The sequence below is a fragment of the Silene latifolia genome, chromosome 7, assembly GCF_048544455.1.
Source record: "Silene latifolia isolate original U9 population chromosome 7, ASM4854445v1, whole genome shotgun sequence".
Taxonomy (NCBI): domain Eukaryota; kingdom Viridiplantae; phylum Streptophyta; class Magnoliopsida; order Caryophyllales; family Caryophyllaceae; genus Silene; species Silene latifolia.
Genome location: NC_133532.1, coordinates 60,139,582 through 60,154,690, shown reverse-complemented (window position 1 = coordinate 60,154,690; position 15,109 = coordinate 60,139,582). Strand labels below are relative to the sequence as shown.

The 15,109-nt window shown below is 38.4% G+C and overlaps 1 protein-coding gene across 1 annotated transcript; it reads left to right on the top strand.

Moving 5' to 3' along the window:
- Positions 1–3,584: 3,584 nt before the first annotated feature.
- On the top strand, positions 3,585–4,736 carry LOC141590143 (uncharacterized). The gene has a single exon (XM_074410752.1). It carries the CDS (start codon positions 3,585–3,587, stop codon positions 4,734–4,736), a length of 1,152 nt encoding a protein of 383 aa, XP_074266853.1.
- Positions 4,737–15,109: the final 10,373 nt, after the last annotated feature.

Sequence of the window (15,109 nt, the reverse complement as noted above, 5' to 3'; positions counted from 1 at the left end):
TTAACAAAAACACACATAAACCGCAACATTGCATTACTGAAGCATGTTAACAGGTTCCTTGGTTAAAACCTGATCTTCTGTGAGGCCAAGAAATAATGATCTTGTTGGTTCATTACGGCACCCAACTGGTTCAGTTATGCTACCAACAAGTTTAACATCTGCATCAACATTTGCATTAACCTGTTCTTCTGTCATGTCACTAAAGAATGCACCTGTTGGTTCATTACTGGACCCAACCGGTTCAGTAATGTTGCCAACAGGTTCATTCATGTCATCAACATGTGTATTCACTGCATTAACCAAATTTCTTATGCTAGAAGCATCTGCCAAATTGTTCATATAGGTTATACACTCTCGCACCAAGTCCAAATCAGCAGTTAGATACTCAGGCAATAAGCTTGTAGCTGCTAGTTTGGACTTGTGCATGTGTGGCAAGGGGTAATCATTTCCTCCTTTCATTTTCATAACCTCTATCATGCATGCCTGTAATGTTATGAAGACATAATTGAGTTTAATGACCTCTAACTTTTCAAAAGCTTTATTAACTTCCAGAACAAGTTTAACCAACTTGTAAGCATTTGTTCTTTGCTGAAGTGATTGTATAGCTCTGAAAAATCCCAAATCCAAGACATTCAAGTCTTGTGAGTTTAGTGGTTGACAACTTAACTCAATATTCCACCATCCTTGTTTGCTTCAGCTTTGAAATCTGGATCTGAGTTCTTTATGTGTAGACGTGCATTATCTTGTTGTGTGATAATATGCTTACTTTCACTTTTAGGCCATTTTGCCTTAATTGCTGGAATTACAATTTTGTTATCATATCTTTAACAACTTGTTTGTTAACTGATTCTATGCATTTTGTTTCCATTGTACCTGCAACTCTATTCCTAGAATTTCTCTTAGCTGGTACTTCAACTATGAATGGCCATATACCTATCTTACCATCAAAAAGAATTTCACCATTTGATCCATACCTTGGTCTGGCAACAGTACACATAAACATTACTTTTCCTATAAATTTTTTGGACTGAACACTTCTATATGGTTTTTTTCTGTTTTAGATAAGTAGAACCACCTACTAGATTGAGTTAAATAAAATCATTTCTCATCCATGTGAATAACAATACTTTAATCATTGAATTTCACTTGCTTACATACCTCATCATAGTGTAGCTATGCAAGAGAGAAAAGCAATCTCTCTAGTTTGTTTTTGTCATTCAACTGAGGTTTGATTGCATTTGTGTGAGAAAGTATTGTCTTATCTGTTACCCATCTTGATATTGTTGACTGGCTAGTCCCATAAGTTTCAGCAGTACTATGTTGAGTGCTCCTTTCTGAAAGGAGGATTTTGTTGAACTTCTCAATATCAAACACCTGCCTTGTATGACATTTTTTGCCTTTGAGTTTGTTGTTTACATTAACTGCTTGGCCTGCATCCAACTGCTTCTTTGTTGCATTCCAGATCTCTGTGATAGTCTTCCTGCACACACTGAACTGGCCTGCCACCTCTAGCATTACACATCTTTTGAGCTTTCCACTATTGCTTTTTAACAATAAGATTTAAGAAATCTTCTTTCTAAGTTTGTCGAGTTTTTAGTCTTCATTTATTGTTATTTGAGAAAATTAAATGTGGATGAATGAGGTTTCTTTGGCTGTTTAAAGTAGATTTATTGTTGTAGGAAAGTGCTTTTTTGGTTGTTTGTGTGTAAATGATCAATTTGGTTGCCACTATTCTATTTATAGCTAACATGAACTTTGCACAAGTTTAAATTTCACAAGCGTGAATTTGGACGCAAAAATTAGAACCATTTTCATTTTGGCTCCTTATTTGAATTTGGTGCCAAATTTGAAGCAATTATCAACTTTGGTGTCCTTTAGTTTGGCAGTTTTCTTAGTGAATCTGGACGTCCAAGATGAAGGATGAAGGTGACCCTTGCTAAAATTCTGAAGTCCAAGTTCAAGAAAATTTTGTCAAATTTTATTTTGTAGCAACCTTGTTTAATTAATTTTAGAACAAAATTAATGTGTAATATTCTTATGATGTGTAATATTGTTATGGTAGACAAATGACCAAAAAAAAATGTACTGTTTTTTTTATTAAATACTCTAATGGAGGTAACTTCTCAATGTAATCTTTGCTTAAGTTTTTGGAGGGAAAGCTTAACATGCTAACTTTATTAAATTTGCTTAATCATAATTCCCTCTCTCCATTCACCTATGTCCACATTGTCCTTTATTCATTCTTTACTCCCTTTCTTAATTCTTGTGCAAACTAGAAGAGGGAGTAAATGAATGAATAGGAGGGAGTAATTTTTTTTATCCCCTATTTACTAAATGAGTAGGCGAAACTCGCACTTTTCCCACCTAAAAGATATTTCCTAGAATAGTGTGTGGTATTTTAAACATATACTGTAAATGTGGACATGATAAGTTATAAATGGACATAATCTTTTGTATTTAAATATTTATATCATTTAATATTTCACATTCTGCACAAATTTATCTCCGATCTTTTTAGGATAAGGAAATTCTTTTTTTAAAGAATTTAGATAAAAATTTATTGACTTTTTATGATAAGAAGTTGCGGCTAAAAAAATATGATTTTAGTCTATTTGTAAATTAATATCATTAATTTCTCGGTAAAAAACAAAAACAAAGAAAAAAAAATTCATTTGATTACTTCTTACAATCTAAATTTTTATTTATTTCTCCAATCAAAATACATTAAGGAGAAACATGAAAAATAAGTGAATTGTCAATTTAAATTCTACAAATAATACACTAGAAAGTAAAACTCTATAAATACCGTGCATATATTGTACGGGGTCTATATTAATAATTCTATAAATACCGCGCATTCATTGCGCGGGATCTAAACTAGTTTTTAATTATTCAGATAGAAGTCTTGAGTTTCAATATACAGAAAATTGTATTTTCAAAGTTGGCATCATGTTAGAGAATTGAATTTTGAGCATTTGCAGTAAGTCAAAAATTTGAACATTCGTTTTGAAACCATGTTAAAAAAATGAAAATTTGCATTGACGCCAAGTCAAATTTTCAAATATTTGATTTTGGCTAAATTCAAGTTTAATGTTAGTTTTTATTTAATATTTTTTATTGTTGATTTTCGCACGCGGTTTCATGAATATCGTTATAAATATTTATTGTCGAATTTTTGGGTTTTCTTACGGATCGGATCAACTTTCGGGTTATTATTTAAGTCCGGTGAACAGTCGGTGTCCTGGTCGAGTTCGGTTTCACACCTGTCTTTATCCGGTTACGTCGGCTTACTGGTTATCGTCGGGTCGGGTCGCAACATTTTCGAGTCTTGCCGGTTCGGATTTGTTTGGGTTTGGGTTGGGTCAGACTTGTCAGCTCAATACACCACGCATACATTGCACGATATCTAGACTAGTTCGGATCAATCTGGACTTTGTAAGCACCGTTTTTCTGGGCGGGTCAATTGAAATGGGTTGATTTTGTGAGGTCTATTGGACAGTTGAGACTTGAGAGTGCAATTCTTAAATCGATACTATCCTAATCCATATTCTCTGTTTGAAGCAGCAGCACACTAGAGAGTAGAGATGCAAAGTTTGAGCAGAAGATTCATCCATGGCTTCCAAATCCAAAACCTTCAATTCATCCATGGTTTCCAGCGTCTTGTACTCTATTCTACTGCACCTTCATCTGATCCATTGGCAAATTACTTAACAGATTCTTTAGGATTTTCTGAGGAACAAGCTCTCTCCATTTCAACCAAGTTCTCTCAAACCAATAGAAAGGTGAATCACTTGACTATCCTCCATTCAAATGCTACTTCTGTTGTCTCTTTCCTCAAAACCCATGGTTTTGATGATACCCTTATCACAAATATTCTATCTTCAAACCCTAGATTGTTATCTTATAAAGTTGACAAGACCATTAAACCCAAATTTGATACTTTTAAAGAACTGGGCTTTTCTGGATCTGATATAATTAAGCTTGTTTCTGGGAATCCTTACATATTATCAATGGGTTTGGATACTGCTATTGTGCCTGCCATTCAAATTTTTAGGAAAATTTTGGGTTGTGATTCTCAGGTTATTGCAGTTATTAGGGGTTTACGTGTTCGGAATTTTGTTAGCACAGTTCATAATTTGTTCCCTAATGTTGCTTTGTTGACTGATTATGGAATCCCCTTTGAGTTAACCAGGAAACACTTCCTTCGGAGACCAATAATCTTTTTGCGAAATCCCGATACTTTCAAGGCTGTGGTTTCAAGGGTTGAACACAAGTTGGGGATTCGTCCAGATTCTCCATTGTTCCTGTATGGGGTTCACATTTTATGTTCATTTAGTGACGACATTATTGAGTCCAAATTTAGAATGCTTAAGAGCTTTGGTTGGACCCAATCTGATATCGATACCTTTATAATGAAAAATGCTAGTTGCTTCACAATTTCTGATGTAAGCATCAAGAAGAAGATGGATTTTCTTATGAACGAGCTGCAACTAGAGCCTGCTTACTTAACAACACATACTTGTCTCTTTACTTGCAGTCTGGAGAAAAGAGTAGTGCCTAGACACAAGGTCTTGATGATTTTGAAGGAGAAAATTCTATTGACTAAGTACCCCTCTTTAAGTTCTGCTGTTCAGATGCCTGAGGCTAGGTTCTTGAAGACGTTTGTTCTACCATTTAAGGAAGTTCACAAAGTTTATGCCGATCACACTGGTTGTAGTTTGAAGATGTTGAGATAGCCGATCAAAGAGAGTGCAGACATCGTTTCTTGAAACTGACCAGTGTACGTTAGTCATTTCATGCAATGGTCATTTTAGTTAGTGTAGTTGAAGTTTTGAACGAGTCTGATTAATTTACTGTGAACAGTCCAATTGAATTACTACGTTCGGGAAGGATTGGCTTTTACTTGGCTATTACAAAGTAGACTAATAGAAATGCAATCCGGCTCTTGTGTAATAGTTGGCATCAAATATAACTGCAAGAGTAAGTTATGTTGCTAGTTTATAAGTGAAAATGGGTTGGTTTTCAAAGCTTGTAATTGTTAATTTGGTTGCATACTGCCGGGTTAAAAATGTGCTATTGTCGACGGAACTTGAAATGGTTGATTTCTTTCTCTACTGAATCCAATTGTAACCTTGAAAGTGTTATGTTCTTTAACAGATTTCTTTATATGCCTTCAGTGTCCAACTTTCTTATCCAATTACTAAGTTGTTATGTGGTTGCTTTATGACCTTCGTCCCTTGATGGGCAATAATCATCATCCACTTCAAGCACGGTATGAAGGGTTACAACTTACAAGGGTGATCGAAAAACGTTATTCGATATATGGGTTCTATCACTGAGCTACTCTGAGACAGTAAGTGTTCTTATGCTCAATTTAGACTTGTTAAAGCGACTGCCATATAGTTCTTCATTTTGTAGGGATATTTGTTTTTTGGAACATGGAAATATGCTTGAGAATGAAATGTTCATTTATCCTATTTTACTTTGGCATGCTCAATTTGGTTGCATACTGCCGGGTCAATCAATGTTGTGGGCTCCACTGTTCTCTTAATTATGTTATGGTCTTATGGAGTATAATTTCAGATTTTCAGGTCTTCTATATTTGTCGTCATGTTTGTTTTGAACTGCTAAGTAGAGGTGAGCAAAAAATCTGAGACTTTATAAACCATATATCCAATATGGTTTCGAAATCAGTATTGGTATATGCCTCTGCTCTTCCATCCGCAAGGGCGAGTTGCTGATTGATGGACAAATAGAGATATATGCTCTTTTAGACAGACCATACTGTGTGTTTAGACAGTACACTATGTATTACTGGAAGTCATGTTCTTGTTTGTTCCCTCTTAAACTCCAAATCCAGGATTTTGGACATGGTGTACTGTCTAATACGGATATCTGACACGATGGTGTCTGGCGTTCTTCGCTGGATATTTGGTTTGAAGTGGTTTATGAGCTTGTTGGAGCTGACTATTGATGTTAGCCTGATGTTTAGGCTTGTAGCATCTCCTCATGTTGATAAAGGAGGTTTGTGTTTGATTCTTTTTTACTGTCTTATTTCTAGTCAAGTGTCTCTGTGGATTTTTTAGGTTTGATGACATTCATGCTATTTCATCAACTCCCAGGTTTACGAGTTATTCGGATCCCACTGCTCCATCTCCAACGCTAGCAGTAAGTCTCATTTCAAATGATATATTCCGACATATTCCGTCTGAAACTTTCAGACGGCCTTATGTGATCATTTTAGTGGTCAGATGTGATCAGTTTGGAATGGTAGATAAAAATGTTACCATTTCAAGATGGTCACATCTAACCATAAAAAGGGTCATATAAGTCCGTTTGAAATTTTCAGACGGAATATGCTGTCTGAAATGAGATTTTGCACAACACTAGTATTGGGCAGTAATGAGAATTTGATTATGGTTTGGAGGCAACCAACCAGAGTTGGTTTACATTGTCTTGGGTTGCACAATATTTGATTCCTATGGTGCATCATCGGAAAATAAATATGGTATCCATAGGGACACCGGACATGATACACCCGCACATTTTACAAAAGCCAAGCGTTTTGTGGTTATGACTGATACCTTAAAATTGTGGAGATGTATGTTTTAGATTTAAAAATAATATTTTTAAAAATTGTTTTACGAGGAGAAAGGTAATTTGGCAGGTTAAGCGGAGCGGCCAGCAGGTGCGGGTGGGTGTGGGTGTGGGTTACCCTTCCTCCGCACCCACCCCGTCCCATTAACATCCCTATCCCATTAACATCCCTATGAATGACCCAATTCTATTTTCAGTGTGGATATAGATTGGGTCATGTATGTAGAAGTAACTTGAGTTGATAAACAGCTTTATCTACCAAAACCCAAGTTCATGACATATACTCAAATTCCACGTTATCTTCTACTTTGTTATAAGATAATACATGCTCTCTTTTATTTAAAATAATAACTATATTTAATTGTGGATCAACAACTTAATACCTGCCCTTTTTCCCAAGTCATGCAAAATTACGAAACCATATTTCGTGAAAACATTGATAACGTGAAGGGTGTAAATATTTACAAGTTTAGGTGATTGCTAAGCCACTAAGAGATGTTTAATTGTAGATTCAATTGAACAATTTTTTTGACATTTGAATTTGATGTTCCCCCAATCATTACTCATTTTTTTTGCTAAGCAGCATTCTTATACTTAAACTGCTGCTAGGGTGTAATATTTAGAATTTTAAAATATTTAACAAAGATCTAGGAGACCCAGCACTTTATTCTCTTTTAAAATATGTGAGGGTTGTCTTAATTTAAGGCGGTCTAAACAATGATGTGTGAAAATATATGAAAGGAGCAAGGCCATCGAAATATCGAATGGTGCCTAGTTCAAAACATCAAATTAAGGCCCTATATGATAGGAAAACTAAATTTTTATAGGAAATGACGATACTCGAACCTAGACTTGGCAAAGGGTCAACCATATTAGGTATTGTGTCAGTTCGAGTGGGGTCATTTCGGGTTTGCAAGAATTTGGATCAGGCTGCCCCGAACCGAGTTAGGTCTCCTGTTCCAGTGCAGGTCAAGCTATTTAGGCCGTGTCAGTTTTGTCGGGTTTACTAGGCATTTAGCTAGCTAATAAATTTGAGTCTCCCCGATTTTAATAACCTTTTGAACATACAACGATTTTTCCAATCTTGGCATGCAACCATTCTCAACAGAAGTAGAATATCAGCTTCAAACGTCTTAAACTCTTGCACTTTGTTGAGTCTGAGATTGAATTTCTGTCTGTCATTCTCAGGCTCTCAGCACATCAATACTATATATTCAATCCAGAAACCAAAGAACTTCAATGTAATTAAAGAAAGTTATACAAATTAATTATACTATATAGTTTTAAATCAATAGCACCGTGTGATGGACCCGATTATGGGATCTCAATGCAAATATTATATAGTTTGGTTAAAATTAAATTATATAGAAGCTTGGTAATTTTTCTAAACATGGTCAATTTTCTTAAAATAAAATAATTAATTAAGATGGTCAATTCCCTTAAAATAAAATAATTAATTAAGATGGTCAATTTCAAGGAGACTAAACGAAAGACGATGCCTGGTAATTTTCCTAAATATTTATAAAAGACTAGAAGATGATTAATTTCCTTTAAAAAAATAATTAATTAGTATAAACATGCACACTTATTGTAATACTCCGTATTTACGAGTCTTGGGGTACTCTATCGAGTAGGCCTTACTCTGTCGAGTAAGGGGGTTTTGCGAAATAAAATAGTTTCTGACCTGTTGGGTACTCGATCGAGTAACTACGATACTCGATCGAGTAGGGGTACTCGATCAGTACACGGGCTACTCGATCGAGTAAGCTAGGTTTACGGGGTTGTTTTCTCGGGTTTTGTTAATTATGCGATTAAGGTATATAATCTTTTCGTCATTCATTCTAATTACTTTTCTAAAACCTAAATCACTGTGAGAAGAGAAAGCAAACTACGTTCATCACCTTAATCGCATTGTTAACAAATCCCGGAGCTTGGAAGGTCGGATTTCACTTGTCTTTACACCGTTGTAATCCTTGCGTCGAGGGTAAGACCTTTATACCGTTTTTATTGTATTTCGTCAAAGTTAGTTAAACCCTAATATTGGGAATTGGGGATTTTGTTGTGTTATGTGCATAGTAGTAATTATGTGCTTGTATAATTAGGAGGAGGATTCGTAGAGGAAACTTTTTTACTTGTTGTGAGATCGTCGACAATTGTGCTTTCGGGTAGGGTTTCCCTAAAGTATTATTTACATGTGGTGTGGTGTTGTCTTTGTAATTAGTATAATTGGTTGATTGAGACGATGTTGTGATTGTGATTGTGATTGTTTGTCCGTGGTTCTCGAGATGCGTTCTCGGCTGAGTGGAGTCACTTGCGGGAGTGGCTTCACGCCCTAGTTTCGCCCTTCGTGGAACCCGCCACGGAAGGGGATGTGCACATTAATGGGACGGGGTTATCGCTCGGTATGATGAGCGGGGCTTAGGTGGGAACGGCTGCGGTCCCCCCTGGTGGCGGTCAGTCCGGTGGACGATCGGTGACGGAGATGGAGTGGAGTGCTTGATCGTGTATGATTGTTTGAGTTGTATTGGTTCTTGTATTATTGATTATACCTCTTGTATAAATAATGCGACCCGGTGAATGTTTTGAAAACTGCGGTGATCCATTCGGGGATGGTGAGCGAGATATTGGCGGTATGACATGAGTCTTGGGGACAGTGGGATTGCCACGATCGGATGATAGAAGTCTTCGTAGTTTAGTTTAGCGGTTTTCATATACATTTGATTAGTTTAGTAGAGGCAGTAGTTTTGAGAACATGTATTAGTATTTGGTTTGGTTTTGGATTGTAACCTTTCGCTAAAGTATTACTATTTAAATATCGTTTCATTATTGTTTATTTGATTATCATTGCCTCGGGTAACCGAGATGGTAACGTCCTTATACCTGAGTGGTCCTGGTAAGGCACTTGGAGTATGGGGGTGTTACAAAATGGTATCAGAGCGAGGTTCCTGAAACCTGTAACCAATGAACCCAATGAATATAGGGAGTCAATTAAAATGAACCCGGGGTAAAGGTTGTAGGAGCTAATGCAAAGGCTTGGGAGACGTCCTAAAGTCGCGAACTCGCCCTACAATTTTGAACCGGACACCTGGGGGGGAATATCTGTTAAGTCGTATGTGTTGTTTGTTCGCTCGTGTGTGGATGTGATGAGGTGTGTTGTAAATGTTGGATGTTTGAAGTAGAAGTTGAGAATATGAATGAAATTGAAGAGATATATATATATAGAACTGTGTTGGAATGAGAAACATGTTGAGTGATTACTATGCGGCATTAATAACATGATATAATTGTTTGTTAATCGCATGAGCAGTTGAGTAGCATAGTATGCATAATGAAGAAGTAATATCGTGTTTATAAGTTGTTTTACATGTTAGAATATGTTATATCATGCGGGTAGCATCTTCGAGTTAGCATGACTCGATCGAGTGGGACTGACTTGATCGGGTGGGTTTTTGACGTTTTTACGACCAGAATCGAGTTTTAGGGTACTCGATCGAGTAACTAGGGGTACTCGATCGAGTAGGGGGTCACTCGATCGAGTAGCCTGGCTACTCGGTCGAGTATGTTAGAAGTCAGAAGGTCTGTTTGTGTTCTGAAGTCGAGGTACTCGATCGAGTATGGGAGGCACTCGATCGAGTAGCCTCTTACTCGATCGAGTAGGTTGGGACACTCGATCGAGTAGCACCTGGGTAGCCTGTTTTCGTGTTTTGAGGTTTAGTACATGTGTTTATGTCTACCCTTTCTTATATATAGCTTCAAGATGCCGCCTAAGAGAAACGCTTACTATGCGAGAGCTGAGTCCATGAATACGGATGATATTGTTAAGATGTTGGAGCACCAGGATGCTCTTACGGAGGCCTTAAAGAAAGTGAATAAGGATAAGGAGGTTGATCACTCTAAGATCAGCCTTTACATAGCTAGGTTCAACCCAATAGAGTACAAAGAGACCGGAGAATCAAACCTTCTTGACAACTGGCATCGTGAGATGGAGAATATCTTGGACTGGTTCATTGTCCGATGAGATGAGGGTAGAGCAAGCTGCGTTCTATCCGAGAGAGGCGGTGGTGAGTGGTGGGATAAGGTGAAAGTGAGTGCCAGAGAGATGTATGCTAACCAAGGCTTACCTGCTATACCTTGGGATGAGTTCCGTAGGGCTATGAGAAAAGAGTTTGTGCCAGAGCATGTGAGAAGCAAGCTGAGGGAGGAGTTTGATGGGTTCAAGATGACATCGACATGTCCGTGGCCGAGTACTATAAGCGAGTTTAATGAGAAGTCTAGGTATCGAGGACATGGGATTGAGTGATGAGAATTTGGCGCCGAGGTTTGAGAGGAGTTGACCCCTAGGATCATGGATAAGCTACTGTACAAGTCCTTGCGATGTTAAGGACGCTTATGAGAGAGCCGGGAGGGCCGAGAGGTTAGTGGAGATGGCTCGGGAGAGGTCCGGTGTTGAGAAAAGAAAGGTGAGAGTGAGGGTGGTGGCCAATCTAGTCATAAGAAAGGTAACCACAATCAAGCTAAGGGTTTTCTTGGAGTCGGGTTTAGTCTTTGGGGCTTCCTTCGGGCGTGGCGTGGGGGTAGTGACTTGATAGAGGTTGGGGTATGACTTGCTTTGGGCGTGGCGGTGTCGGCCACAAGAGACATGAGTGCACGAGTGTGCCTGGAGCTTTTCGGGGACGGGTCGGGAAGTTATTCTCGGGGACCGGCAGAGTTATGCGAGCAATGGACCAAGTGGGTCATGGTCCAACCGGGGGAGCCAGAGCTATTAGAGTGGAGGTAACCGTAACGACGGTAATTCTTATCAGAAACCAGCTACGAACAACAACAACAATCAGGGGTCGGGTGCTAAGCCGGCCACATCAGCCAGTACTGTCCAGGGAGGTGGATAGAAGTGTAACACCCCCATACTCCAAGTGCCTTACCAGGACCACTCAGGTATAAGGATGCCACCATCTCGGTTACCCGAGGCATGATAATCATAAGACAATGAAGAAACATACTTAATTAAATAAGTTTAAGTGATTACATTACAAAACCAATTGTAAGCAAAATACAACTGTTCTCAAACTATAAACCAGCTGAAAGGAACTGTCTAACAAACACAAATGAAGACTAAAGACTACGATATGTGATGACTCCATCCCCTGACTAGATCCCACGCGTATCCAAGATATACCGCTAAGCAAATCGCTCACCACCCCGAATGGATCACCACAGTTTTTAAAACATTTAAACGGGTCAGTACTAATCACACAACTTATATACATCAACAATAAGATAAACAGACAATTTGAACCGAATCACACACACACACACACACACCACCAACCAATTCCCATCATCTCAATATCGATCGTCCACTGGACCCACCACGCATGGGGGACCGCTGCCGTTCCCACCTAAGCCCCGCTCATCATACGAGCGATAACCCTGTCCATTAATGTGCACATCCCCTTTCGTGGCGGGTTCCACGAAGGGCGAAACTAGGGCGTGAGATCACTCCCGCAAGTGACCCCACTCAGCCGAGAACGCATCTCGAGAACCATCAACAAACACAACCACAATCACAATCACAATCACAATCATCATATCAAACAACTAACTACAACACATCACCAATATCCCATTATGGGACTAATACCGAGTAGAAATCCACCGGAAAGCACAACACGCAGACGGTATCTACAATTTGTCTCAAAACGCCTCTTCTATGAATTCTCCTCCTAACATACAACACATAAAGTCTACCAATTACTTACTATTCATAAAACCCCCAAATCCTAAATTAGGGTTTGACCAAACCTAGCAAAACATTATAAAACTTATGTTAAAAGCTTACCCTCGACGCAAGGAATCCAACGACACGAACTACGATGCAAACCGACCGTCGAACTCGGAATTGTCAAGAACGCGATTAGGAAGAAGAACAAGTTGCTTTCTCTCTTAAACAGGTTTTAGGTTTTGTAAAAAGTGATTTAGAACAAAGACGAATTGGTTTAAATACCTTAATCGCGTAATTAACAAAACCCGAGAAAACTCCCCAGAAAAACCAGGACACTCGATCGAGTACCCAAGGTACTCGATCGAGTACCCTACTCGATCGAGTGCCCCAGCTACTCGATCGAGTGCCCAACAGTCGAAACTATTTTATTCTGCAACATACCCTTACTCGACAGAGTAAAGGCTACTCGATAGAGTACCCCCAAGACCATAAATACGGAGTATTACAGTCTTCCCTCCTTAAAAAGAACTTCGTCCCCGAAGTTCAACCCATACATAAAAACAACCATACTGACTCGACCAAGACACAACAACTTAGCTAAGGACTCAAGAACTCGACCGAACATAGAACATGAACTCTTAACCCCCATTCTACCAACTATGTTTACTTCCACAACATGACTCACTATATCGTATCTACCACATATATATCTCTCACGACACCAACTCCATACATAATCAACTACCATCCTCTAATGCTGCTAGCTCCATAATATCATCAACTATCCAACCCAATACTAAGACACTCATAGACATCAAACGGAATGTTACATTCTACCACCCTTAAAAGGAACTTCGTCCTCGAAGTTTACTCAGACTCATAACATCATCCTCCAATCGTCAACACTATATAAAATATTCTCATACTCAAGCATCACCCTACTACAAGCACGGCCATGGCCTTTTATAAGTATTATCCACAAAACAAATCCCTCCTTTACGCTACGCTAACACTCTACTTCCAATTATATTACCGCATGCACCACCATGAAAAATGTTACGTCCTCGTAACTCACTAATACTAAATCCTTAGCTATATTTCATTACCCTCTTTACCAATATATGTCAAAGATAACCGTTTATAAACCAAACACTCACTATTCTTATATCCAAGGCTCCCGTACATAAACATTTCTCATTCCTCAACTCATTCGGCATAGCACCTAACCTATACCATAAACTCGTAGCAAATCGACATACCCACTCTTCATTATTCTTTGCCAAACCAACATACCTCGCTATGTAAAGCACTTATCTTCCAGAAGCATAACTCCCGATCCACACTCGTTACGTATACTCACACTAGATCCTCAAGTTCTTTCCTTCATTACCGCAAAACTCATACACAACTTAACATGACACTAATTCCCAATACCCTACACTCACTGTCTCAACAAAAGATTATGAACCACCTGCATCTTTCGGGTCATTACCACACATGTTCTACGACTCACTTGCCATTACCATGTCTACTGAAACCTTAACTAGAACAAGATCATAATTATTGTAACAACCTCTCACAACCGTGTCCCATTAACAGAATGTCACTATACCATGACAACAACGAAAACATATACAACTCTCTTTATATTAAACTCTACCCTCCTTCTCAAACTGAAACTTGTAAGAAACATTAGCAAACAAAACCATAGTCTATTTGTCCAAACTGAAACTCACAGGAAACAACAACAAATAAACAACAATCTATGTATGACTGGTATGTATTTTCGAAACTCGAATCATAATCATCCCGCCTACTCCACCACAACCGGTGACGGCATCACAACACCGCCACCAACAGCCACACCGTAGTGCGAAAATACCCGCATCACAACATTATGTACCATGCCCGGATCACCACCCGAGGCACCACAACCACACCGATAGACATCACAACTGCATACGATTCCCATAAACACTGACTGAGCATAACTTCTCAGACAAGAAAACTTACTCAAATCCACTTTATTAAATCACCACGCAACATATTATATGGATAAACAGATAAGCATCTCATGAACATCATCTCTACCATTTCACGGAATACACATGTGTTATTAATACACATAAAATTATAACTAGCCATGTCAAATTAATCAAATTATTACCCTTTTGGATATCATTCAATTAAATTACCGTGTCCAACATATATATTACAGAACATTCATAAAACAACTTTATAATTATCACACCATACCACTTCTTGTGAGGTCAGAACCTCACACAAACATTTACACATATCATAGACCCGTAATCACAACCAACTAGTCAATCCCGACCACGTAAGTTACCACTCAACAAAGGTTACCTGTCGCCCGAGTTTAACTCATATGCCCCTCATAACATATTCCCCCATTCGCACAACCATCACTTCCTGCCAAATATAACCATACATTTACTATTCAACTATTAGCATCCGCCTCATCTAACCACATCTTATACCCTCTCACAATCATACACAACAATCAGGTCCCTACCAAATCAGCCTCTTTAGCATTGCTACCTTTCTAATATACCATCACTCCTAACCACTAGTGATAACACCACAATGCCACCACTGCTCGTATATCAAACCTCTTACACTCATATCAAAATAACATGGTTTTTCTCCTATTTTTGGTTAACATTCCAAATAACGAACAGCAAACCCATCCACAAAATTACTTCAACATTATTCCCAATACTATCTTATTTGTATTGTCATCCAACTCTCCACCAAATATCTCGTATCGTG